Consider the following 25,330-nt stretch of genomic DNA (forward strand, 5'->3'; position numbering starts at 1 on the left):
TCCTAAAGGCAAGCTTATTTTCTCACTTAATACTGCTGAACATAACATAGAATACTGATACGTAAAAGTTCAGTTATTACGTAAAGGTCATATTCTACCATTTTGTGAACTTCACACTGATTGCACTGGGAGATCAGCTGTGGATTGTGTATGTATTCCTAAATTTATACCTGGGTCCATAGATCATAATTAAAATGAAATTCATCCCTCTTTAAAGGATGTTTGACTCCCATGTCCTAAAGTGTATGAAATAGAGTATTCTGATAGTGTCAAGTCAATTAGTTCCTGATGATGTAATTTTGATGCACTATTCCCAGTTACTGCAAGCAGCAGTGCTTCAGATTCCTGGTGAGTGAATCCCCCTTTTGTGTTTTTCATCTTTTCTGTCCTTTTTTTTCGTTTTGTTTTTTAAACAGCCTAAAAAATTCCATACCATATAACCTACATTGATGGACATGGAGGTTACACAGTTAAGCACTTGAGTCATACATGCAAATTTAACTTTGCTCTTCATATCTTCAACTCTTTTTGTAACCTTTCAGTTTGCATTTTCTGACTTTTGAGTGTCTATCCAAGTAACTGTAACCTTCTGTTTAATGTAGAAGTTGTTTTGCATGGACTGTCTGTTTCAATCTAAGTCACAGTTTAGAATCCAGATAAACAAAAGCTGAAGATTGGGTTTCAATGTTTCTGTCTTCAGACTGTCTTTTGCAGACCTCTTTATAATTGCACATTAAAAAGGAAAAACAAATCCCATTCTTAAATTCTCAATCACTAAATAAGAAAGAAACTCCAGTGAACTGAGTATACTACCATTGATCCAGTCAGGCATGAATTACAAAAGAAACTTTAAGTTGGAAAAGGCTTCTTTGCATTTCCTATAAATATGATAACGCTTCCTATCCCTGTAACTTTCTCTCCTCTCCTTGATGGTCCCTTAGTCTGTTGCACGGTAAGATGTTTCATTTTATCAGCATTTTTAACATTCTCTAACTTTTAAACAACAAAGTGGGAGGGGAGGAGGAAATCTGTTTCACTTCTATTTCTTCTTCATCTTTAGTATCAGAAGACCTATTTAATACATAGCTTCACAATGTTCCCTGCTAGTATCAATTCATCATTTGTAAAAAAGCTAGGCATTAAATCCTTCACCTTCATAGGAAGGCAAATACTTGGGCGTAGGACTATTTGCATTCTTGAGTCTTGAAAGAAGTCTGTGGCCTTGCTAGTTCAGACTTAACAAACACATCTTTTATTGGTCTATAATAAACACAGCCAAAGACTCAACTATTTTTGTTTCATATGCATCCTGTAAAATTTTTATTTAAGTTGGCCTGCCAGAACAAACAAATATCTTTGTGTGACACAGTTCTGAAACACAATATTCTGGTTTTACCACCTATTGTTTTGATTGCTTGAGATACAGCTGTCTGTCAGAATTTTAAATGTCATTCACCTCTCCAATGGGGTAACAGATTGTGCTGGCTATAGATCATTTGATAGCTATACAGTCAAACTCTTAATGTATTATATATATCCTGTTGTGTTCTGGGATGTGGGCAGGTGCAACCCTCCCCCCAACCTAAGAGGAGGAGCTACTGAGCCCAGGACGCATCTAATTACGGAGGGCAACTAGTGAAAAAAAATATATGCCACATCCTTAATTATGGTTAAAGTTTCATGATACCAGGAAGTAATTGGTCTTGAATCAAAGTACGTATTTAACTGTAAGCACATGGGTAGCCCCACTAAAATCAGTGTGGAGGGGAGGCTTTTACAAACGTTAAAGACAAAGATATTTCTAATAAATTGCTTTAAAATTCCATTCGGATCAACTTTTTTTAACAAATAAATATCCTCCCGCAGGGTTTGCAACCCAAACATTACAGCTTTAAAATGGTACATTAAATGAACTGTAAGTAAAACTGACTACTCATTGTGCAAGCTGAGAGAAAAGCTATTAATAATCTCAGATATTATATGAAGTGTAAGTAAGGCTTATTTCAATTAAGATGATTCTAATTATTCTTATTGTCTTTTAACTGTACCTAGTCCCTTTGAAAATGTTAATTCTTTTTTTTCTTTATTTTTCTTTCATTCTTGAATATTCCCATTTTATGCATCAGGGGTTTCTTCAGATTGATCTTTTATAATAAAATGACATAACATTGCATTGAATTCAGTCCAAAAAGAAGTGGTTTGTTTAGATAATTATTTTCAGTTTTTGCCATGATATCTTTAGATTTCCTAGTAGCATCTTTAGGATAGTATAAAAACTAAAGCTGTTCTTTCTAAATTCCTTCTCTGCGCACCCGTGTGTGTGTGTGTGTGTCTGTCTGTGTGTCTGTGTCTGTGTGTGTCTGTGAGAGAGAGAGAGAGAGACTTAGTGTGCACACAAACTAAGCTCCACTCAGTCTAGATGCCAAAATGAGGCACCATTCTCAGTAGATTGTGCAGATGTTGAAAATATAATCCCACATGCACTCTGGCCTCTGCTGGGCTCCTTGGGTTTGGCTTCCCTTTATTGGGAGTAGAATACACAGGGGTTCTGCTGGTCTTCTAAAGGCATGTCTATACTATGGGCACTACAACAACACAGCTATAATGCTGCATGTGTGCCACTGTGGTGTTGTAACGTAGATGCTTCCTGCAGCAACGGAAGGGTTTTTTCCATCAATGTAGTTAATTCATCTCCCCAAGCAGCAGCAGGTGGATCGATGGAGGGATTCTTTCATTCACTGAGGGTTAGTTTGGCATAACTATGGCACTCTGGGGTGTGAATTTTTACACCTTTTAAGTGTAGACCAGGACTATGGCTTCACTTCCCTCAGTGGGATTCTGATGCCATGCTAGGTTCATGGGTTTTGCTCTTTGATTCTGGAGAAATGAATGAGTGGCTACATATGCTTAAACTCAGTCACTGATCGTGACAAAATGTCACTCGTGGATTATGTAGATCTTTATAATATGACACTTCTTTCTTATATGCTTTGATAAGCAGTGAAATACTTAATATTAGCATTGTTAACTATCATCACTATGGGTCTACCAAATTTGCGGATGGGAAAATTGTGTCACGGACCATGTGAAATCTGGTCTCTGGCCACCCAACTGTGAACGCAGAGCAGAGGTGGCAGCTGCAGCCAGGGCGCCCAGCTCTGAAGGCAGCACTGCCTGCCAACAACAGCAGAGAAGTAAGGGTGCCATGATATTGCCACCCTTGCTTCTCTGCTACTGCCTTCTGAGCTGGATGCCCAGCTAGCAGCCATGGCTTTCTGGCCGCCCTGCTGTGAAGGCAGAGCGAAGAGCGATGGCTGCTGCCCGGGCATCCAGGTCTGATTGCAGCGCCACCTGCCAGCAACAGTGGAGAAGTAAGGGTGGCAATACCATGATCCCCCAATAGGGCTTACAACACCCTATTGGGTCTGAGCCACTAATTTGAGAAATGCTGCAAAGAAATCACACATTTTTTGTGGGTTGATTGCGGCACAAATAGCAAATTTTGCGGTTGTGTTACACATCCACAAAATTTGCTATTTATGCCATGAGCAACCCGTGAAAATAGTGTGATTTCTCCATGATTTAAGTAGGCCCCTAATCGTCACTGGCATCCATGTTAACTGCCATTGAGATGAGTGGGGCAGCTCCAGGATCTCAGAGCTGTTATTTCAGGCTTTGTGCAAACTCAGGCGTGCACTGCTTAAACAGTTACATATGGTTCACATTTTCAAGGATTTCTTTGCAATCATAACAGCTACTATTTTACACACACACAAAACGGTGAGACTTGACGAACAAGATGACTTAGTAGAGGGGTGCCAGTGTGCCATGTAGCTGTGTCTTGGCCCAATTCAATCCCTGCCAATCTCAATCTCAACGTTAATTCAGTCCTCCACTGAACAATTACCTTTTTGTTTGTTTTTAAATACCATGTTTCATATAAACTGTATCCCACAATTTTTCAGAGCTAAATAATACAATTAAGGAGTTTGTGGCAGAGAGAAATTATTTGTTGTTTAAGAAGGGTAGGTAAAAGAAGATTGTGTTTTTACTTATGTTTTTGAAATGAGAAGGAGAGTTGACGAGGTGGAGGAATAATTGAAAGCTGTTTTAGATGGCAGAATGTGTAGAAGAGAAGGTCGAGTGATGAGATGGGTATGTGAAGGTGCAATGATTAAAATGCTGAGGGAGAGGAGAGAAGGAAGTTCATGGAGGGTTTTTTTAAAACATGGAGGGCAATTTTGAGCTGGGTTCTGAAATTAATGGGGTAACAAATGCAGTTTTTTGAATTCTTGGGGAGATGTTTGACACTACTTAGTGTGTGGTCCTAAATCTAAAACTTCTGGTTTGCAATGAAAGGTACATTTACTTCCTCAGAAGTCAGAAAAATGTCACATTTTATTTGTAAAAGATGAAAGCATTCAGATAATTGTGAGCTTTATAGCTGTGCGCTAATTAGAAGAACAGAATGAACTCAATCGCCTGTGATTAGAGTTCAGTGAATAGTCTGAATAAATTTGGTGAAGTTGAACCCTTCAGATGTAGGTAGAGAGCTAGTTATTGAAATAAACATGTAAATGAATATATAAAATGTATTTAAACAATATATTTTAAAAATATCGTGCAGGTATTAAGTATCAGCACCAAACTTCCTCAGCCAACATTTACTCTTGTTCTACAGTACTGTGCAGCCAGCAATTACTTTCTATAATCCTCTTCAGTCTCAGAAAAGTGAAAACTCACTCAGCCATACTTTATCCATCTGTCTGCCTTAATATTGTTTATTCTTATTGTGGAAGGTTTGTAGTTTCCTCGATAGTTATGCACTAATGCTACGCAATAGAAGAATTTGGGATGATTTAATGCAGAAGAATCAGATTTTGAGTTCTCACTATGTTACCTGTGTGACTAAACCTTTCCCTTCTAGCCTGAGATATGGAATTTCTTGAATTTGATCTCCCATTTGGCAACATACTGCTCTACTGGGGTCATTTAACTGCCCAGTTCTAAATCTTTTCTGCATATTCTTCTAACTATACTTTGCCTCTTCCCTCTAAAATTCAGTAGATGCACACAGCAAATCACACATTGTTCTGTATAAATTTATTTGTATCAGTGAATACTGGAATGCCATGTGTGTACTTTCTTTTGCTATGTGGAAAAATGATTATAGGGCTGTTAGTAGTAACTTTGGAATTATCTGTCTTTTATAAAGTTTTTAGAAGACAAACTGAATGAAGGAAGCGTCACATAATGGCAGTTGCTGAGAAGGTTTGAGAGATTCCCTGGGTCTTCATCTGCAATGGCACCTAAAACATTTGCCCTGTCAGTCACATGATTTTTATTTCTTCTGAAAACATGTAGTTAAGAATATTTACATAAGAACGGCCATTCTGGTTTAGACCAGTGCCCAGTATCCTGTCTCTGACAGTGGCCAGCGCCCAATGCTTCAGAGGAAATGAACAGAACAGGGCAATTTCAAGTAATCCATCCACTTTTGTCCAGTCCCAGCTTTTGGCCATTGGAGTTTTAGGAACCCTCAGAGAATGGGATTGTGTCCCTGATCACTTGGCTAATAGCCATTAATAGACCAGTCCTCCATGAACTTCTCTAATTCTTTTTTGAACCTATTTATGTTTTTGGCTTTTACAATATCTGATGGCAGTGAATTCTACAGGTTGACTGTGCATTGTGTGAAGAAGTACTTCCTTATATTTGTTTCAAACCTGCTTCCTATTAATTTCATTGGGTGACATAGTTCTTGTGTTATGTGAAGTGGTAAATAAAACTTCCTTATTCACTTTCTCCACATCATTCATGATTTTTTAGATTTCTATGATCACTTTAGTCATCTCTTTTCTAAGATGAACAGTCCCAGATTTTTTAATCTTTCCTCATATGGAAGCTGTTCCATACCCCTAATAATTTTCGTTGCCCTTCTCCGCACTCTTTCCAATTCTAATATATCTGTTTTGAGATGGGGTGACCAGAACTGCCTGAGGTGTCCTGTGGATTTGTATAGTGGCATTATATATTTGCTGCCTTCTTATATCTCTCCATTTTCTAATGGTTCCTAACATTCTGTTAGCTTTTTTGACTGCTGCTGTAGATTGAGTGGAGGTTTTTAGACAACTATGCAGGATGACTCGAAGATCTCTTTCTTGAGTGGTAACAGCTAATTTATACCCCATTGTTTTGTATGTATAGTTGGAATTATTTTTTCCAATGTGCATTACTTTGTACTCATCAATATTGAATTTCATCTGCCATTTTGTTGCCTAGTCACCCAGTTTGGTGAGATCCCTTTGTAACTCTTTGCAGTTTGTTATGAACTTAACTATCTTCAGTAATTTAGTATCGCCTGCAAATTTTGCCACCTGACTGTGGAAAGCATAGGCCTGGTCCTTGGAGGACCGTGATATTTACCTCTCTCCACTGTGAAAACTGATAATTTATTCCTACCCTTTGTTTCCTATCTTTTAACCAGTTACTGGTTCATGAGAGGACCTTCCCTCATTCCATGACTGCTTACTTTGTTTACAAGCATTTGGTGAGGGACCTTGTCAAAGGTTTTCTAAAGATACAAGTACACGATATTGACTGGATCACCCTTGTGCACATGTTTGTTAACTCCTTCAAAGAATTCTAATAGATTGGTGAGGCATACTTTCCCTTTACAAAAGCCAAGTTGACTCTTCCCCAACATACCATATGTGTCTGATAATTTTGTTCTTTACTATAATTTCAGCCATTTTGCCTGGTACTGAAGTTAGGTTTACTGGTCTCTAATTGCCAGGATTGCCTCTGGAGCCTTTTTAAAAAAATAAGTGTTACATTAGTTATGCTCCTGTTATCTGTTACACAGGCTGTTTTAAGTGAACACAGTTAATAGATCTGCAATTTCACATATGAATTCCTTCAGAACTCTTAGGTGAATACCAGCTGGTTCTGGTGAGTTTTTACTGTTTACTGTTTAATTTATTAATTTGTTCCAAAACCTTCTCTATCAACATCTAAATCTCGGACAGATATGTCTTCTAAAAAGAATGGCTTGGATGTGAGGATCTGCAGTGAAGACAGATGCAAATAATTCATTTACCTTTTCCACAGTGGCCTTATCTTCCTTGAGATTTCTTGTAGCACCTCAATCATCCAGTGGCCCCGCTGACTGTTTGTCAGGCTTCTTGCTTTTGATGTACTTTAAAAACAATTTTGCTGTTAATTATTGTGTCCTTAGCTAGTTGCTCTTCAAATTGTTTCTTGGTCTGTGTTGTTATACTTTTACACTTGATTTGCCAAAGTTTATGCTGGAGATTTGACTTCCAATTTTTAAAAGATGCCTTTTTTGCCTCTATCCACCTCTTTTACTCTGCTACTTATTCATGGCTTTTTTTGGTCCTCTTACTGGAATAATTTGAGCCTCTGTTACAGTGTTTTTACAGTTTTCATGCCATTTTCAGGCATTTCACCTTTGTGACTGTTCCTTTTAATTTCCATTTACAAGACCTGTTGGTTGTAAAGTTTAAAGTAAGGCAAAATGCATGCTTTCCTTTGGCCAAATCCTTAAGTCCACATTAATGAAGAAGGACTTTAATAATTGAGACAAGTCTGTCATATATACATCATTTTCAAGTTATGTGTTTTGCTCAAAATTCTAATTGTTTCCACGTAGTTGCAGTCAAAGAATCCTGCATAGTGCTTTGTCTTCTGTTGGGCCATGCTATTTGCCACTTCAAATGTTGTTTTGACTTACATTCACCTTTACGTATTTGTAATATAATATAATCCTAAATCAGGAACAGGATATTGATTTTATTTCATACATATCATTAGAGCTTTGTTTGATATCCCTAGAATCTCTTTACTGATCAGTAGCCTGAAAGTTCATCCATTCATTTAGTTATGCCACATTAAACCCTTCCATGAACACTCTACTTCAGAATTAAAGTGGCTTTAATACAATTTAATACATTTCCAAAGCGAATTAAACTAAACTGAATTAATTTTCTGTGTCCACACTGGTTTAATGAGGTTTACCTAATCCACTTAAAAATTGGATTAGTCTTTCTGAGTGTCCCCGTGTAGCAAGCCCTTAGACTGAGTTGGTATATAGTAGTTTAGGCTGCTACAAAGGCTACAATCAACCTTCATAACTGATCTAAAATGTGTTAAACTGTGTGTGCACAGGTATTAAGAAGTGGTAGGGGAGCTTCAGTTGATTTAAGCTAACTTGACTGAGCTAACATGATTGAAAAACACACTTCTTTTGCCTATGTAGATACGGCTACAATGAAGTAACTCAGTAATGAATGAAATATATTCTTTAGCTATTTTTTCCACAGGACTAAAGAGACACAATTCTGTCCACTTGAGCAAAGTTTCGCTGCTTTCCATTTGATGAATTTGGTCCATGTTTTAATTTGCCATTCTAATTTTATTACTCTTTGCGTTGTATTACAGGACCATTATTTGTTACCATGACCAAAACCCATGTGATTGCAGCTTCAAAAGAAGCATTTTATATCTGGCAATACCGTGTGGCCAAGAAGCTCACAGCAGTAGAAATTAATCAGATAGCACGGACTAGAAAAGAAGGCAGAGAGAGGTTTGTCTCAGTTTTTGTAATTTTTCTTGCTTTAGCATAACATGGTTGTTCAGAGAGCCTTCCTTGGAATATCCACTTTTATCCTCCTATTATCACTTTTATGACTTCAGTTTGCTGACTCATAAGCCTCTCTGACTAAATGAATGAGAGTAGTTTTATGACAAATGCATAGTTGTTATCCAGAACTGCTTTTGGTTAGAGCAATTCCACATTCTCCTCTGTGACCTCCTGTTCAATGTTTCCTTTGGTGGTTCCTTCATCCACTCCCACTCACAGAGCTCTGTCTTTGGCCTCTTTTTTTCTTTATACACACTATCCCTAGGCAAACGTAGCCACTCCCATGACTTTAACTAATTTCCATATTGATGACATCCAGAACTACCTCTCTACCCCTGACCCAGAGGTGACACGCTGGGTGGGAACGCAGGGTGCCAAATTTCTGCCTTCCATTTAGCAACAGCTAAATGTTCCAAGAGGACCCATCCAGAGGGGTTGCTGCAGACTTTGTCCCCACAGCAGTGGGGGTGGGCAAGGCCTTGGGCTGCCTCTTGCTGGGATGCCAGCAGTGAGGAGGCATCAGCTTCCCCTAGTGGCGGCACTCACCATGCGTCCATTCAGTGTGGGGTGGGAGGAAGCAGCAGGGCTGCTGGCTCTGAACTGAGGCCCTTCCCCTCCCTCCCGCTACATAGGGTTGCTTTTCCTTCCCTGCTGGAGTCCTAGTGCTTCCTGCTTTGCAGACCACCCTGGGGCAAACATCCCGTGCCGGTTTCCAGGGCAGAAGTCACTTTCCCACTTCTGTAGCAGGGGCTTTGCCAGGGGGAAACTGCTCCCCTCCCAGTGCTTGCCCTGCCTTCCTTTTAGCAATGGTTTCTAAGGTGAATCAGGTGGTTGAGGTGGCACTCCCTCCCTGAGCCCCGCTGTGTGGGGTTGGTCCGAGACGCCTGGCATCACCACTCACTCTCCCCCCTCCCCCCAATGTTCCTCTGTGCCAGTTTGAAAACCTCTGTTCTAGATCCACAGGCGATGTTCAGGGCAGTCATGTGTTGAGAGTTTGGGGGAGGGGAGTTACTTATCACCCCTGCTGACCTGTTCATTGTAAACAAATTCAGGTGTCAGACTGTATCTTTCACCTTTATTCCTGTATGGCCTGCCCTCATCTCAAACTCAACGTATCAAAAGCTGCACTTCTCATCTTTCTTCCAAAATCTTTCCTTCTGCGTCTGTCTCCATCACTGGAAATAACTTCACTATTCTTTCTGTCTTGCAGACTCCCAACATTGGTGTGATTTTTAAAAAAAAAATTTATTTCCGCCCCTCCATCCATCCTCCTTCCACATAGATGTTATTGTCTCCATAACATCCTCCAAATCTACCAACTCCTCTATTCCCACATTTCCATATTCATCTATGGTACTCTATATATAATAATAATAATAATCAATTCTCCTTTGAATTGACTTAGAGTCTAAAAGATATTACCTCACCCACCTTGTCTTTTTTAAAGTGACAATTTCAGAGCTTAAAAACTGGTTTATTTTTAATCTTTTCCCAAATTGTAGCACTTTTTTCAAGATTGCAGATACTTTGCTTTTCACCCAGACGGATCTCTTCTGCTTTGAAACACTGCTCTTTTGTACACAGGATTTATCACATTGACGATACCCCTTCAGGATCTTCAGATGGAATGCTTGATTACAGCAAGGCCATTCAAGTAAGGGGCCCTTTTAACCAGTATATTGTACTGTCATTGCTTACATAATAACTGTTAGCATTGCTCAGTTCAGTTTAATACATTTTAAAATGTTGTGGCCATTTTGTTTAAACTGTCTTGTATTCTCACCTTCTGTTTATATGTTGTTCCTCTCTCCCTATTGCTTATTATCATCATACATTGACATAGTACCATGAATTTTACAGAACATAGAAAAGGCATATTCCTGTCCTAGAGAGTTAGGAACAAAGAAAGAAAGATGCCCATGAGACATGTCAGTAATTTAAAAAATAGCTAGCTGCTCTTTGAACTGCACTAACATGATGTACACATGCTTACACTGAATAACCTTGTGATCTGTGTATAATGCTCTTGTTTTTCCTTATTCGCTTTCTCCCTTCTTCATCTTTTGTTCTTCTTTGAGTGCTTGCTCATGTCAGTTCCATTCTAGGTGTGTGCTCACCTCCGTGCATGGTTACCAGAATTTTTTTCCCCATAGTAGCACCCGTAGGGCCACCTCTGGCGCCCCCTGGAGCCCCACACACATGCTACGGTATATGAGGCACTGCCAGCCCTACTCCCCCTCAATTCCTTCTTTCCGCCACTGATGGTTACTGGAACCTGACTTCGGTTTGCGATTGCAAGTACTTCAGTTCCCTTGTTCCTATAGTTAGAGATTAGCTGAATTCAATATTTCTTTGTTATTAAGTACTGTAGTTAGTTAGTCAGTTAGTGTTAAGTGTTAGTCCTGTTAGGGACTTCTGTTTGTGAGTGGGGCATAGCCGGGCTTCAAGCCCTGCACAGTTTGTGGCTCAGCAACCCCCACGAAAGTTGTGTGAAGTGTTTGGGGGAATCGCACTGGAAGGTTAAGTGTAAGATTTGCAAGGGCTTCAGGCTGAGGACTCAAAAGGAAAGGGAGATCTGCCTGAAAGCCCTTCTCATGGAAGCGGCGTTGAGTCCGGCCTCAGGGCTGCCACATTCCACCTTGGTGCAAGGTGCCCCACCGGCACCGGAAACATCACAGCACTGACCTTCTCTTCCACGGTAGAGTCATGACTGGCCGTGGTGTATCCCTGAGGAGACTCTCCCTGGACAGGGTGGTCACAGCGTCCCCGCAAGTCCTCTCCTCCTAGATTGGTGGTTAGACCCCTGGGCGGTCATGCGGAGGAGGCCCTTCAAAGAGCTGATTCCCTTGATCACCCTGATATCAGATGCTTCGGACCTGGGTTGTGGGAAGCATATCAGCTCCAACCATAATATCCAAGGGACCTGGTCGGAGAAGGACCGCGGGTTGCACATAAACATCAGGGAGCTCATGGCTGTATCAGGGCAGTATGGCTGGCATGCGGGGTGTTCCTTCCCCTTCTGAATGGAATGACATGAGCAAGCACTTGAAGAAGAAAAGACAGTTACTAACCTTGTAACTGTTGTTCTTTGAGATGTGTTGCTCATGTCTATTCCATGACCCGCCCCCTCCATCCCTGCTGTCGGAGTTGACAGTAGGAAGGAACTGAGTGGACGTAGGGCTGGCGGCGCCTCATATACCGCAGCATGTGCGTGGGGCTCTAGGGGGTGCCAGAACCAGCCTTATGGATTCTGCTAAGGGGAAAAAAATTCTGGTAACCATGCACAGAGGCGCGCACACACCTAGAATGAAATGGACATGAGCAACACATCTTGAAGAACAACAGTTACAAGGTAAGTAACCATTTTTACCCTTAGTTGTTTCATCATGTCTAAAACGACAGTTATAGGCTGTTCAAATCAGGGACTGTCATCTTATTTGTTCTGTAACACATCTTTGGGAGCTATTAGTACTATTACTACTATATTTTCCTTAGTACAGGATGTTTGCATCGTAAGTGATCTGCGTACTGTTTCCGGGTGATGCTTGATAGCTCCTTCTCAGATCATCAGAACCCTGGGGTTGCTTGGTAACCCCCTCTGAGCTGCTTTCTTGTAGATTTACAATAGGCAAGCTGTATGTCCTTACTATTGATCCTCAAATGCCAGAGCAGTTCGTCTGTGGCTCCTTAGATTGCAGGGGAAAGAAGTTATAAAGGAAGACGGGTGAAGTTACACAGTGGACCATATATAGAATACAGATCAAATTTGGAATTGCCATGAACAAAACAAACTAAAAATTTGTGTTGCTTTGCTTTAATAAGAGACAAATCTCAAACATTTTAAATTGAAGGCAGCTATGTTTTAAATCAAAAAGAGAAATATTATTTATTGACTTATAACAAAAACACAGAAATGCTGCTATTTTCTCATAGGGCAGAATCACACTGGAGACTAAAATGGGGAGAGTGCTCCCTCCACAGAGGTATCCTGTATTGTTCAGCCACTAATGAGAATTTCAAGTATACTGGTGAATCTGAATTTCACAAATAATTTTATTTATTAAATGTCTATGGCACACTAAGGGCATCTTTGCCAGAGCGCATTGAATGAAAACTGTGCTTCCAGGAATAAGTAGTGAAGCTCAATATTACTATCCTGAATGAACAATTAATGACACACACTGAAATACGTATAAAGGCACCTTCAAGCTCCATAAATAATAATATAAAACAATGTAACATGAAATAACCAAATACTAACTACTGAAGTAATGCAGTATGTTTTATATTATTAAAACTGTTTTCGGTACCTCAGTATAGCCTGAAAATAGAACAGTCCAACTGTTAAGCTAGAACAAGTACTCATACTAGTTTCATAAACAGACATTAATTCTATGACCAAAAAAAAAAAAAGACCAGGTCACCACTTTCTATGGAGAAAAACTGTTAAGAAAGAGAACAAGTAAAAAAAAATTTCAGACTAACAACCCTGTAGAACTTCCTGGAATTATGATTTTGGTGCGAGAGACTTGGGGGCCATGGAGTTTAGAGAACATGCCTTCTATCAATCTCCTGTCTCCTCTGTGGAGATGGACGTTGCCTTGCTTTTCCCCTGCCTCCTCTTTCATACCACATATATTTAAACATAGGCTATAAGCCAAACAGTATTGAGGAACGTAAGAAATATGTACAGTTTAGACATACTGCACCTGTACGTCCCCTCAGTGGCCCAGCAGAGCACCCACTTTCGGCTTCCAGCTCCCCATTCATTCTTGGTGGAGACACACATCTCTCTGCCTTCTCACCAGGGTATTTCCAGGCTGCACATTTTCCTGCCTTCACTGTGTATTTTGCAGCGCAGATAGGCGCAAGGGTGCCTGCTTGCTTTCTCTTCAGAGATGGTTAACAGGTGTAATTACTACAGATATACATTACCATACAGCACTTCCTAGTTTACTCTTAAGGTAAAAAGCATTGCAGAGAAAGCATATTAAAAACAATAAAAGAACGTTACATGCATGCTAATAAGCTTACCAGAATTAACCCCAACTCAAAAAAGGATTCTGTCAGGATGTAGTCCTTCCACTCCCCACCCATTGTGATTCCTTAATGGTCAAAAGTTTATCAGTTTCATCTCAGAACAAACACTCTCATAACATGTTTAGTTGATCCTTTATTATAGTTTAAGGGTGTTTGATCAAGAATTTCCTTTCAGAGTTTGCATTAATCTTGTCTTCCTGCTATAGAAGTTCCATACAGTCTCACAATAGCACATAAGTGTTTGCATTTTTAATACAATGAACTCCAAAGATGTTCAACTTAATTCAATAAAGTTCATTCAGGATGTTGCAGGAAATTGTCAGTATGATAGGGAGATAATACTACTTCCAGCTGTATTGCCTTCTACCTAGATTTCTGCATGGATCCTTCAAATAGGAACTTCACCCATATTTTTTTATTATTGTATTTAAGGGATGTTTGGAGCAAGAACAGTCTTTCAGAAAGTCAGTAAATTAATTCCAGGTACATTGAAAATCTTCCTGTTAGTTTGAAATAAGTTTAAATAATTGATTTGTACCAACCCCTTTCCAGGGAGTATCTCTGATGCATTTTGCCTTTCCACAGTGGCAAAAACCCAAGTCCATTTTCAGCTTTTGGTCTTCTAGTTTGCAGTTAATTGTATTGTTGCTCTGTTACTGTTCTTTGATAATGAATTCTTACTGAGGTGATTAAAACTGGTGTTCTGGTGGTGTTCCTATGCTTTCAGGGAACAAGGGATCCAATCTGTGCAATAACCGCATCTGATAAGACACTAATTGTGGTAAGTGGCACAGTTCAAATAACTTGTGACTGCCCAAGGTCAGTTTAAGTTCAAAGAAACCACAAAGGTTTGAATAAGAATTCAGACATCTGAAAGTTTTTTTGAACTGAACTGAGTTATTATTCCATGGTCAAATCCTCCTTGCTTTACTCACATGAATACAGTAGTATCATTGATTTATGCTGAGACTACAAAGACAGCAAGATTTAGCTTCAAATTTGTAAACCTGGCTTGTGGACCAGAAATGAAAGTGTCTTTTGGCCCTCACCTTAAAGTGAATTTGGAGAGACATTGAGCACACTCTTTCTCACATCCATGTGTTTTATACTGTGTAATGAACAGATGTTCTCTCACTCTAGCTACCAACTATGCCTCAAGCATGTATGCACAGAGTTGAATAACTGTGCAGATTCATTGTGAAAGCCAAATGAGCCTATGCACTCTAGTAGAATTGTGTATGCAGTATTATGATGTATTTATACATTGACTGGATGGCAAAATAGTGATGTTTTATTTATTTATTTATTTTTTGAAAAAGGCTCTGAGCTCCAATTTATCGTTTTGTTCAGCCTCACAGAGTATAACATAAATAAAACATAATATTCTGTATAAACTATGCTGGAATGCAGAGGATCAATTCATCTTTTGAAAGTTTTCATTTTGGACAGTTTTCACCTAGACAATTTTTTAAAACCATTGGACAAATTTTCAGAAAGTAACATCTCATGTTATACTTGTAATTTTGCATTTGTATGTGCAAACACTGCACTGCATGTGCAAGACTGAAGACTGGGTTGAGTCAGGCTGAAAACGTGGTTCTATATTTTTGTCTTTAAACTTTTCAAAATGAAAGTGCCACTGGACACTGGAAAAAATCTCATGGTGAATTAGTGTGTCTTAATTTGACTTTGTCCGTGTCTTCTGTATTTAATCCAAGAGTTCTAGGTGTATGGGCTCGTTCTTATTAAGATAGTTTTCACTTATGATAATCAGCCTTTTTCATAAGGAGCTATTCATATTATGCTCTAGGTCTTTTATCATCTACTTACAAAAGTAGTACATGAGCATTGGCAAAGGAAAGTCAAGTATTATACTGCTTGCCAAAGGATCTTTCTTATAATAATTATGAACAATATTTTAAGGTAAAAGCGTAGGGTGTAGGCAATAGAAAACCTTAGTATTTATTGTGGTGTTTTTGTGCGCTTGTGTTGAGATGAGGGCTTTTCCAGACCCTGAATCTTTGGGTATTTAAGTTAAAAGTGCACCTGTTTACACATGTTGATAGTTTTATATAAGACCATGGGTAATACCACATTTATATGTTATTTATATTATAATAATCTTCCAAGTCATAGAGATTAATATTATTATTGTTTTACTGTTTGTCTTAAATATGTGCTTGGTACTGTACAAGACAAACTTTAAGACAGTCTAGTTTTATAATCCAGAAAACAAAGACAGAGAGATGAGTCTTGTGGCAGTGAAGGGAAAAGAGGAAGGAATTATTTTAGATAATTTTCTATATTCTTAATCTGATGACTTTTGTATTATTTCCCTTTGTGGGCCTCACAAAAGAAGTGGGTCTTTAGGAGGGATTTGAATGAGGAATGTGTGGGAGTCCAGCTCGCTGGGTTTGGGAGTTTGTTCGAGACATAAAAAAGGCATGAAGGCTGGAGTGGGAGAAGAAAATGAAAAGGGCATTGAGGCTGGTGGTGGTGGTAAAGGATGAGGGGAAATACATAAGAGACAAGATCAGATACATATGCAAAGAATGAATTATGTGGCAACTTGAAGATGATGAGAAATTGAACTTCATAGTGTGAACAAGAGGAAGCCAATTGAGCAATTCAGAGAGGGGAATGACGTGGTCTGATTGGGCGAGGAAGATAATTTTGACTGATTTATGTTTTGGTTGTGATTGGAGGGATGTTTTTAATATATATAGTCTACACATAGATTGAATAACAGAATTCAGAGGTTTGTTCAATGTTGTGTTGCTGTTCCCTCTCTGTGTGCCTTCTAGTTTGTCCTTCATCCAACAAATCTTAATCTTAGGACAGCATATAAAGAAAGGTTTGTTAAACAGTTTAATATTAGGCAAGTTAGGCTGCCTCAATATGCAAAAGCTACTTTTTTTCTAGGGGCGTGAATCTGGCACTATTCAGAGATACAGTCTTCCTAACGTTGGCTTAGTTCAGAAGTATGTCCTGAACTGTCGGCCCTATCAATTGTCTTTGAACTGCAACTCCAGGTAAGTCAGAGATCTGTTACTAACACAGGCACTTGATTTTGAAATAATATTCTAATTGACTGGGATGGTTTACTTGGGGACTTATTGGTTTAAAATATATAATTTAGTCTAGGAGGCAATATAGTCCAGTGGGTAGGACACTGGACTGGGAGTTGAAACCTGGCTTTTATAATTTGCCGTTCCATTGGCTTCCAGCATAACCTTGTGCAAATCCTTAATTTCTCTGTGCTTCCTTCTCCCCATCTGCAAAACAGGGATAATAATTCTAACTTCCCTTTGTAAAGCACTTGAAAATATATGGATGAAAAGTGATATTTAGGTGTCAAATGTTTTTATTTCATTAACATTGTTATTGTTTGGACTTTCTTATGTTCTGATTGGCTCTTTTCTACCACTGATGCACATCCATAGTTCCCATTATGATTAATAAAATTATTTGCACATGATTGACAGAAGAAATGTGGTGACTTTCTTATTTTACTCTTATGTTAAAGATGCAGAATTTATCATTGGAAGTTTTGCTTTTCAAAACTGGTTTACATTTATAGTGTGAAACTTCACCACACATAGGACCTCCTCTTTTTCTTATACAGGAAATACTTTAATATTGTCAAACTAATATATTGAAGGATAATCCATTTAATTTCTGCAATTATTTAAAATACAGTTTAAAATATTATTTCTTAAAGTTTGTCAAATAGGTTACATTTTGATCATTTCTAGTTACGCAAAGATGTGTGGATCTTTTTTACTGCAATGGAATATTTCATTATATTTGCTAATTAATGTTTATTGTAAAATGTGGCAATAATTTAGTACAAGAAATTTTAAAAATACCTTTGAAAATAAATTATCTTTGAAGACTCACATTTGGTTTTGGGCATAATACATAGTGCATCTTATTGGTGTGTCAATCAGGAAGTCAACTGTCTAGGGTCAGATTTTGCAATTTGCTGAGCTCCTATAAAATACTGAGGACCCCAATATACATTGAATGGGATTTGAATGCATTCGGGATCATGCAGGATTAGGTGCTGGGTGGGTAGATGAATGTCTGCCGTTTGGACCTGTGTACATCTTTATTTCATTCTTTCTACCCTGTGGCCTTACTCTTTTCTCACACTGGTATAACTCATGTGTAGCAGCATTGAAATCAGTGAAATTACACTGATGTAAAATTACTGCAGAATCAGAATCAGGCCTCCAGTGTGTAGTTTATTCTGACTGTTGCAGAATGATTGTAAGTTTACAGATCTGAATAGTACTAATCAGCTGTTTGATTTCACTCCACCTCTCCACTCCCACCCCACCCCCATTTGCCATTAGTCGTCTTGCTATCATAGACCTTTCTGGAGTTCTCACGTTCTTTGACTTGGATACACGGGTAACAGACAGTACAGGACAGCAAGTTGTAGGCGAGCAGCTGAAGTTGGAGCGCAAAGATGTCTGGGATATGAAATGGGCCAAAGATAATCCAGACTTGTTTGCTATGATGGAGAAAACAAGAATGTATGTTTTCAGAAACTTGGATCCTGAGGTAAAACAATCAGTATATGAAAATGAGTCACAGGGTATTGCATACTGTACATTTGGAATTTTGTGCTTTAGAATTCATGCTTAAAGTTAGGCAGGTACTTACATACCTTGCTGAAGCAGGAAGTCTCAAAAAACAGCTAGCTTTATTGTGTAAATGCTGCTTACAAAAAATAAATGATCCAATTCCAGATATGTTGGAAAAATAAAAAGGAACCTTTGCTTTTACTTATATTCTGCTTTTAATGAGATTACAAAAATAGTGCTCATAGGTATTTATTTTAGACAATGTTATGGCTAGGATTTTATTGGAAATTAATGATAAAACATGAAGAGTTAGTTAAATCCACATTTGACCTTTTTCTTATATGCTAGATATAGAAAAAACATGTTTATTCTAAATAATATACAGATTTTAATTGTGTATACATCGATATGCTAAGGTTGGTTATTGTACTGTGCCTCTGTTTCTCATAAGAAATGTCATTAAAATTTAATTTGGGGAGGAAGGAAGTCTATTTAATATATGAAACTTTGAGAGAGACAAGGTGGATGAGATAATATCTTTCATTGGACTAACTTTGGTTGGTGAAAGAGACAAGCTTTTGAGCTTACCCAGAGCTCTTCTTCAGCTCTGGTGAAGTATTCAGAGTGTCAGTAGGACAAAGGAGGTTATAGAACGTTGTTGTAAAGAGCCATAAATCCAGTATCTACTAAGTCCATGATTTGTAGTGTCTAACAAAGTTATGAATTTAAGTTCCCAGGCTCATCTTTTGCAGGTTTTCTTTAAGGATGAGAACAGAGATCAGGTACTGTGACAAAGCTCTTCCTCTATCTAAGTGGGTTCAGTGCTTCCTTCTAGCGGTAGGTCAGGGAACTGCTTCACCCTTTAGTGTTCTTCCACCCTCTAGTTGTGGGGGAGGGTAATACACAGCCTCTTTAAGGTGGCTGCTCCCTGTTGCGTCCCAGTCCTGTCTCTGGTTCTCAGAGGCCCTTGCCTCTTCGCTGGGGCTCTTGCCCTTCCAGTGAATGGCTGGTAGGGGGTGGAGAGAGGCCCAATTCCACCCTCGACTCCGGGCCCAACCCAGGGACCCTACAATTAGCAGCCTCATGCTGTGGCTTCAGGAAAGCAGCTAGCTTCCCTGGGTTACTTCCCCGTTACCCTTGACTTAATGTCTGGACCCTTGTCAGACAGGGGTCCTTCCTGGCCTCCTTGCCAGGGGAGGCTCTTGACCTCTGACAGCCCCACTGGGTGTGGTAGTGCTGAACCAAATGTCCACTTCTGTCTTTCACTTCTGGCAGGGTCTTTTCCCTCAGGCTTGGGAAAGGTCCTTTGCCCTCTTCGGGAAGGGTTTTTCACTCCACCAGTCTTTGTACCTGCAGGCTTCTCTTCTGCCAGCATTCTGCTTCTTCTCCTAAACCCTCCTGGTTTCGGACAGCGCCTTGCCTGCTCACACACTCTGGTAGCTCAGCTCGCCTCACTCCCACAACTTCAGCCACACCCTTTTTCTGGAGAGGAGGCTTTTAACAAGTCCTGAGTGGGGCCTTGATTAGCACCAGATGTGTTAATTAACCTGGAGTAACCCCCGCTCAGCTACCAGGGAAAAGGGAGTTGCTGCTCCTGATGCTGATCCATTGGCCCTCGAGCTAGCACTCTCTTGTGGGGGCCAGCCCCCCTGCACTCCTTTGCTGCCTGGGAGGAGAAGGAGGAAGACCACCGCTGCTGGGGTAGTGCGTCGGTTCACTCCAAGACGCTGTGGAGGGGGTTTGTGTGTTGCTGGACTGAGTGACTGTCCCCACTGTGGCTCAGGCATCGGCCATGGCCCCCCCCTTCCTCTGCCGTCCCTCCACCAACTCTTGGGGTGCTCCTGCCTTGGCCCCCAGAGCGTATGCCCAGGTAGCCACTACCCCTGCAGCTGCCATCCCGTCATCTGCCACCCGCCACCTCCTCCAGTAACATGTCTAGTGGCCAGGGCACCTTCCCCACCCTGACCAGGAAGCATGGCGTTCGCTGCCTCCTGGTGGCCGCCTCGCCCCATGTTGAGACTTATGTGCGGGTGTTAGCGTGGGTGGTGGGGCCCTCGGCCATCTTGGTGGCCTCCAAGATGTATGGAAAGGTAGTGTTCTTCTTGGTATCGGAGGTTGCTGCTTAGGAGGTGGTGAAGTAGGGCCTGGTGGTGGGGGGAATCTATGTCCTCTTAGAGCCCCTGGAGGACCTGGGCTTATGGGTGGTCCTCACCTCCGTCCCACCCTTCCTCCTTAACACCACCCTGCTCCCCTTCCTCTCCACCCTGGGGAAGCTCATTTCCGTTGTGAGCATTCTCCTGTTGGGCTGCAAGGACCCTGTCCTCCGTCACGTCCTGTCTTTCCACCGGCAGGTCCAAATCCAGCTGCCATCAGCGGTGGTGCGTGATGGGGAGGCTCTCCAGGGGTCCTTCCTGGTGCCCCATCAAGGGGCCCAGTACAGGATTCATTATGCCTTGCGGAAGGCCCGGTGCTTCCTCTGCCAGGCGACGGGGCACGTCCGAAGAAACTGCCCCCTGACCCAGCATGGAGGAGTTCCTGGGCCCCCCAAAGCCCCAGCGGGTTCCGGCCCTGCCACTGCTGGTGACCTTGAGCGCCCGGCCCCCGTGGCCGCCCCACCTCCTGTGCTTGTCTCCACCTCTGCTCAGGACTCAAGGGTGGGCCCCCTGTTGCTCCCAGATGAGCAGACGGGCCCCATCACCACCACAGCACATCCTGGGGCAAGGCCTGCAGAAGAGAGGGCGGCCAGGTTGGTCTCAGGCCTGGGAGAGGGCTCACCCCAGTGGGAGGAATCCTGTCCCCATCCCCTCCGCCCCTGACATCTTTGCTCTTGCCCTCTGGCACTGCCCCCACTGGCCAGCCTTCCGCTAACACCTTGGAGGGCTGGTTGCTTGTTGAGGGGAAGCGCAGCAAGTGCAAGAAGGCCCAGAACCTCCCCGCCACCTCGGATGGGGAGGAAGCCCTTTGAAAGTCTTTGCGGAGGGTTGCTACTGATGTGGCCTCTGCCACGCCCCGCCGATGAGGTCCAGCAGGAGATGCTGGTCAAGGAGGAAGTTGCAGAAGCGGAAGGGGGCAGCACAGCACCCCTCCTGGAGGCCCTTTTAGATTCCCTCCCTGGGGAGGCCTCCAAGGGAGCCACCCCTGCCACCTTGTCATGTGCGTCCCCCATTGGCGCTGAGGTGGCTGCCCCCTTGGCTTCTGGTGGGATGGCCCCTGTGGTGGTGACGGGAGACTTTGGATCCATCTTTGAGGAGATTGAGGCCCTGGGTCTGACCCCAGTCACCCAGGGGGAGGATGAACCCCCTGCCAGCGAGCCTCGATCTGGGCGGCGACCTCCTTGCATCGCCCCCTCTTCCTTCCCTCTCCCCTCTTCCCCAGACCGCTGTCCCCACCCTTGCTTTTGTGTTGTCCCCTGGACCATTCCACCTGCCCAGCTGCAGACAGCATTCCGCATGCAGCTGCCAAGTCTCTTGAGGTGACGGCCGGCGCTGAGCAGCCGGGCCCCGGGCTTCCATCCCTGGCGGGACAGCTACCGCCACCCCCTCCCCACAGCCCTAACCCGAGTCATATCCTGCATGCTGCCGTGGCTCTGGGAGCCAAGTCCATTGTGGTACCCGGGCCTGGCATAGGCGAGGGCCCGGACCCATGTCCCTGAACCCTGTGCCAGGTCAAGTGGAGCCGCACCTTGGTGGCTTGGCCACCAGGCCCCTGATCCTAGCCCCACCTCACCCCCTGTCCCCACCACTGCTCCTGCTCCTGCTCCTGCCCTTAGTATTGCCCCATCCCCTTCCCATCCACCTCCCGTATTGCTGCCGCCCCTGGCGTTGTGTCATTTCCCCTTCCATCCACCGACTCCCAGGAGGCGGTATTTGTGTTCCCCCTTCCATCTGGAGCTGCTGTTTCCCCTCTGCCGCCGTCCCTTGTGCCGAGGGCCAAGCTAGGCAGTGCGGCGCCCACAACATCAGCATCGTGTTGGAGATCAGCCCCCCGTCTGCCTATCTTGGCTAACTGCAGGGACACCATGAGGAACTGGCTGGAGGGTGGGCAGGATTCTTCGACCCCAGACCCTTTGTGCTGCAGGACAAGTTGCGTGCTTTCCTGGCTGACTCCCGAGGGGCCAGGGACAGGGTGCAGCTTGCCCTGCAGCGCTGGGGGGGACTTCCACTTCCTCCTCCGGACTGAGAGGGCTATACTGAGGGAGGGCAAAGGGACTGGGAGGCAGGACACTGCGGCCTACCAGTGGGCCCGTGGCTTCCGTGACTCCCTGATGACCTTTGGGGTCGGTCACGGGTTGCTGCGGGACCCGACGGGGGCTGCTGGCGCTCCTGCCTGTGAGGATTCTCCCCAGCCCTTCTCATGGCCCCAACCACCTTTGCCACGTTAAATGCGTGGGGCTGTAGGATGGGTCTCCACAGGTGCCAGGTGTTCTCTTCCTTTGGGAAGAAGGGTACTCTGGGTATTCCTGCAAGAGACCCATATGGATCCAGCTGCTGAGGCCGGCTAGCAGCTGGAATGGGGGGACAGTGTGTATTTTAGCTATTTTTTCCCCCGTGTGGCGGGAGTGGCCATCCTGTTCTCTGACCTACAGCTCAAGGTGCTGCGGGTTGCCGAGGTCATGTCGGGTCGCCTGCTGCACCTCCGGGTTCATATGGAGGGGCTAGCATTGAATTTGATCCTCCAAATTTGGGCCCGGAGCGGGTGGGTTTTTTCCAGCAGGCGTCCACCTTGCTCAGCACCTTGGATCCTCATGAGTGCCTGGTCCTGGGCAGGGACTTTAACACCACCCTTGAGAAACAGACTGCATGGGAACTGAGCACTGCCAGGCCACCGCAGACGTCCTCTGGGAGATCATCGACCATCACTCCCTGGTGGATGTGTGGTGCGACCACCACCTGGACGATGTCTCCACCTTCACCTTTGTCCGGGTGGGGGAAGATTGGTTGCGCCACTCCCGGTTGGATCGAATCTATTTCTCACGTTACCATCTCTCATGGACCCACTCCTCCAGCATCCGGCTGGTCCCCATTCTCGGATCACCATATGGTGACCGTGACGCCTCTCTCGCTGCGGAGAGGCTGAGGCTGGCCTGCTGGCATTACAATAATAGTGTGCTGGAGGACATGGGCTTTGTGGCATCCTTCCGGGAGTTCTGGCTGGCCTGGCAGGGGCAGAGGCGCGCCTTTCCCTCGACATGCCGCTGGTGGGACGTGGAGAAGGTGCGCACCCAGCTCTTCTGCCGCGACTACGCTCAGGGGGCCAGCCGGTGGAGGGATGGGGGGATAGAGCGGCTGGAGCGGGAGGTCTTAGAGCTGGAGAGGCATCTGGCCCGAGCCTCAAGGATCCATCCCTCTGCAGAGCGTGCCCGGAGAAATGGGAGGAGCGCTGAGCCCTTGAAGACCTTCGGGCTCGGGGCGCCTTTATTCGATCCTGCATCTGTCTCTTTTAGGAGATGGATCGTGGCTCCTGCTTCTTCTATGCCCTGAAGAAACAGAGGGGGGCTAAAAAGCACATCACCTGCCTTTTAGCAGAGGATGGCGCCCCCCTCACAGATCCAGCGGAGATGCGTGGAAGGGCCCCAGTCTTTTACGCTAGCCTCTTCTCCCCAGATCTGACCAAAGCTGCTGCCTGCAAGGTTCTTTGGAATGAACTTTCCATGGTCAGCGTCGGTGACCGGGACTGGCTGGAGCTACCTCTCACTCTGGCTGCGTTCTCGGAAGCCCTCCATCTCATGCCCAAGAATAAATCTCCGGGCATGGATGGGCTGACCATGGAGTTCTACCACGTGTTCTGGGACATCCTAGGCCCAGACTTCGTCATCGTCTGGGCTGAGTCTGAAGGCAGCGGAGTGCCCCCCTTCCCCCATGCAGGTGAACCATGCTCAACTTGCTGCCCAAGAAGGGGGACCTCTGTGACCTTCGGAATGGCATCCCATCTCGCTCCTCAGCACGGACTATAAAATCATAGCCAAGGCCATCTCGCTGAGGCTGGGGTCCGTGCTGAAGGATGTGGTCCATCCTGACAAAACCTACACCCTCCCAGGCCATACTATCTTCAACAATCTCTGTTTGGTCTGGGTCCTCTTGGAGCTTGGGTGTAGGGATGGTCTGTTGTTCGCCCTCCTGTCCCTGGACCAGGAGAAGGAGTTTGACAGGATGGACCACGGGTATCTCCTGGGCACCCTGCAGGCGTTTGGCTTTGGGTCCCATTTTGTGGGCTTTCTCCAAGTGCTGTACGCCTCCGCAGAGTGCCTGGTCAGGCTCAACTGGACCCTGACCAAACCGGTCAGCGTCGGGCAAGGAGTGCGTCAAGGCTGTCCGCTATCAGGCCAGCTGTACGCTCTGGCCATCGAGCCCTTCCTCCGTCTCCTCTGCTGGAGGATGACGGGGTTGGTGCTCTGTGAGCCAGAGTTGAGACTGGTCCTGTCAGCGTACGCCGACGACGTACTCCTCGTGGTCCAGGAACTGGGCGATCTGGCACAGTTGTAGTACTGCCTGGCCATCTACTCAGTGGCCTCCTCCTCCCAGGTTAACTGGGTCAAGAACTCTGGCCTGATGGTAGGGGCCGGGTGGTGGATGAGCTCCCTCCCTCCTGCTCTTCAAGCCATCCGGTGGAGCACAGATCTGCTGCTCTATCTGGGAGTTTACCTTTCTGCCACCCATCCCTCCCCTGTGGAGAACTGGCACAATTTGGAGGGCAGGGTATCTGAGCAACTGTGAAGGTGAACAGGACTGCTCTGGTGCCTTTCCTTTTGGGGGAGGGCACTGGTGCTCAACCAGCTAGTCCTGTCCATACTCTGGCACCAGCTCAACACCCTGGTCCCACCCCCGAGATTCTGGAGTTCTTTTGGCCAGGACTGCACTGGGTCTGTAGTCTCCACTTGGAGGAAGGAGGGCAGGGCCTGCGCTGTCTTCACAGCCAGGTTCACATTTTCTGCCTCCAGCCCTGCAGAGACTTCTTTATAGTGCAGGTAGTCCGGCATGGAGCATACTGACGCACACCTTCCTCCGCTGCCTCCGAGGGCTCTGATATAACTGGCAGC

The 25,330-nt window shown here is 44.0% G+C and overlaps 1 protein-coding gene across 1 annotated transcript in view; it reads left to right on the top strand.

Annotated features, from left to right (window-relative positions):
* The window catches only part of WDR35 (WD repeat domain 35), a 91,916-nt gene that overhangs the window by 34,808 nt on the left and 31,778 nt on the right, over positions 1 to 25,330 (top strand). Inside the window, exons 12-16 of the mRNA XM_067544725.1 lie at positions 8,461 to 8,605; positions 10,247 to 10,316; positions 14,430 to 14,483; positions 16,625 to 16,734; positions 18,061 to 18,271. Of these exons, the coding sequence (XP_067400826.1) occupies positions 8,461 to 8,605; positions 10,247 to 10,316; positions 14,430 to 14,483; positions 16,625 to 16,734; positions 18,061 to 18,271 (590 nt within the window). The remainder of the gene's footprint in view (positions 1 to 8,460; positions 8,606 to 10,246; positions 10,317 to 14,429; positions 14,484 to 16,624; positions 16,735 to 18,060; positions 18,272 to 25,330) is intronic.

This window comes from Emydura macquarii, unplaced genomic scaffold, assembly GCF_026122565.2.
Source record: "Emydura macquarii macquarii isolate MOO-44397 ecotype Brisbane River unplaced genomic scaffold, CSIRO-AGI_Emac_v2 contig_1027, whole genome shotgun sequence".
In the NCBI taxonomy this organism is placed as follows: domain Eukaryota; kingdom Metazoa; phylum Chordata; order Testudines; family Chelidae; genus Emydura; species Emydura macquarii.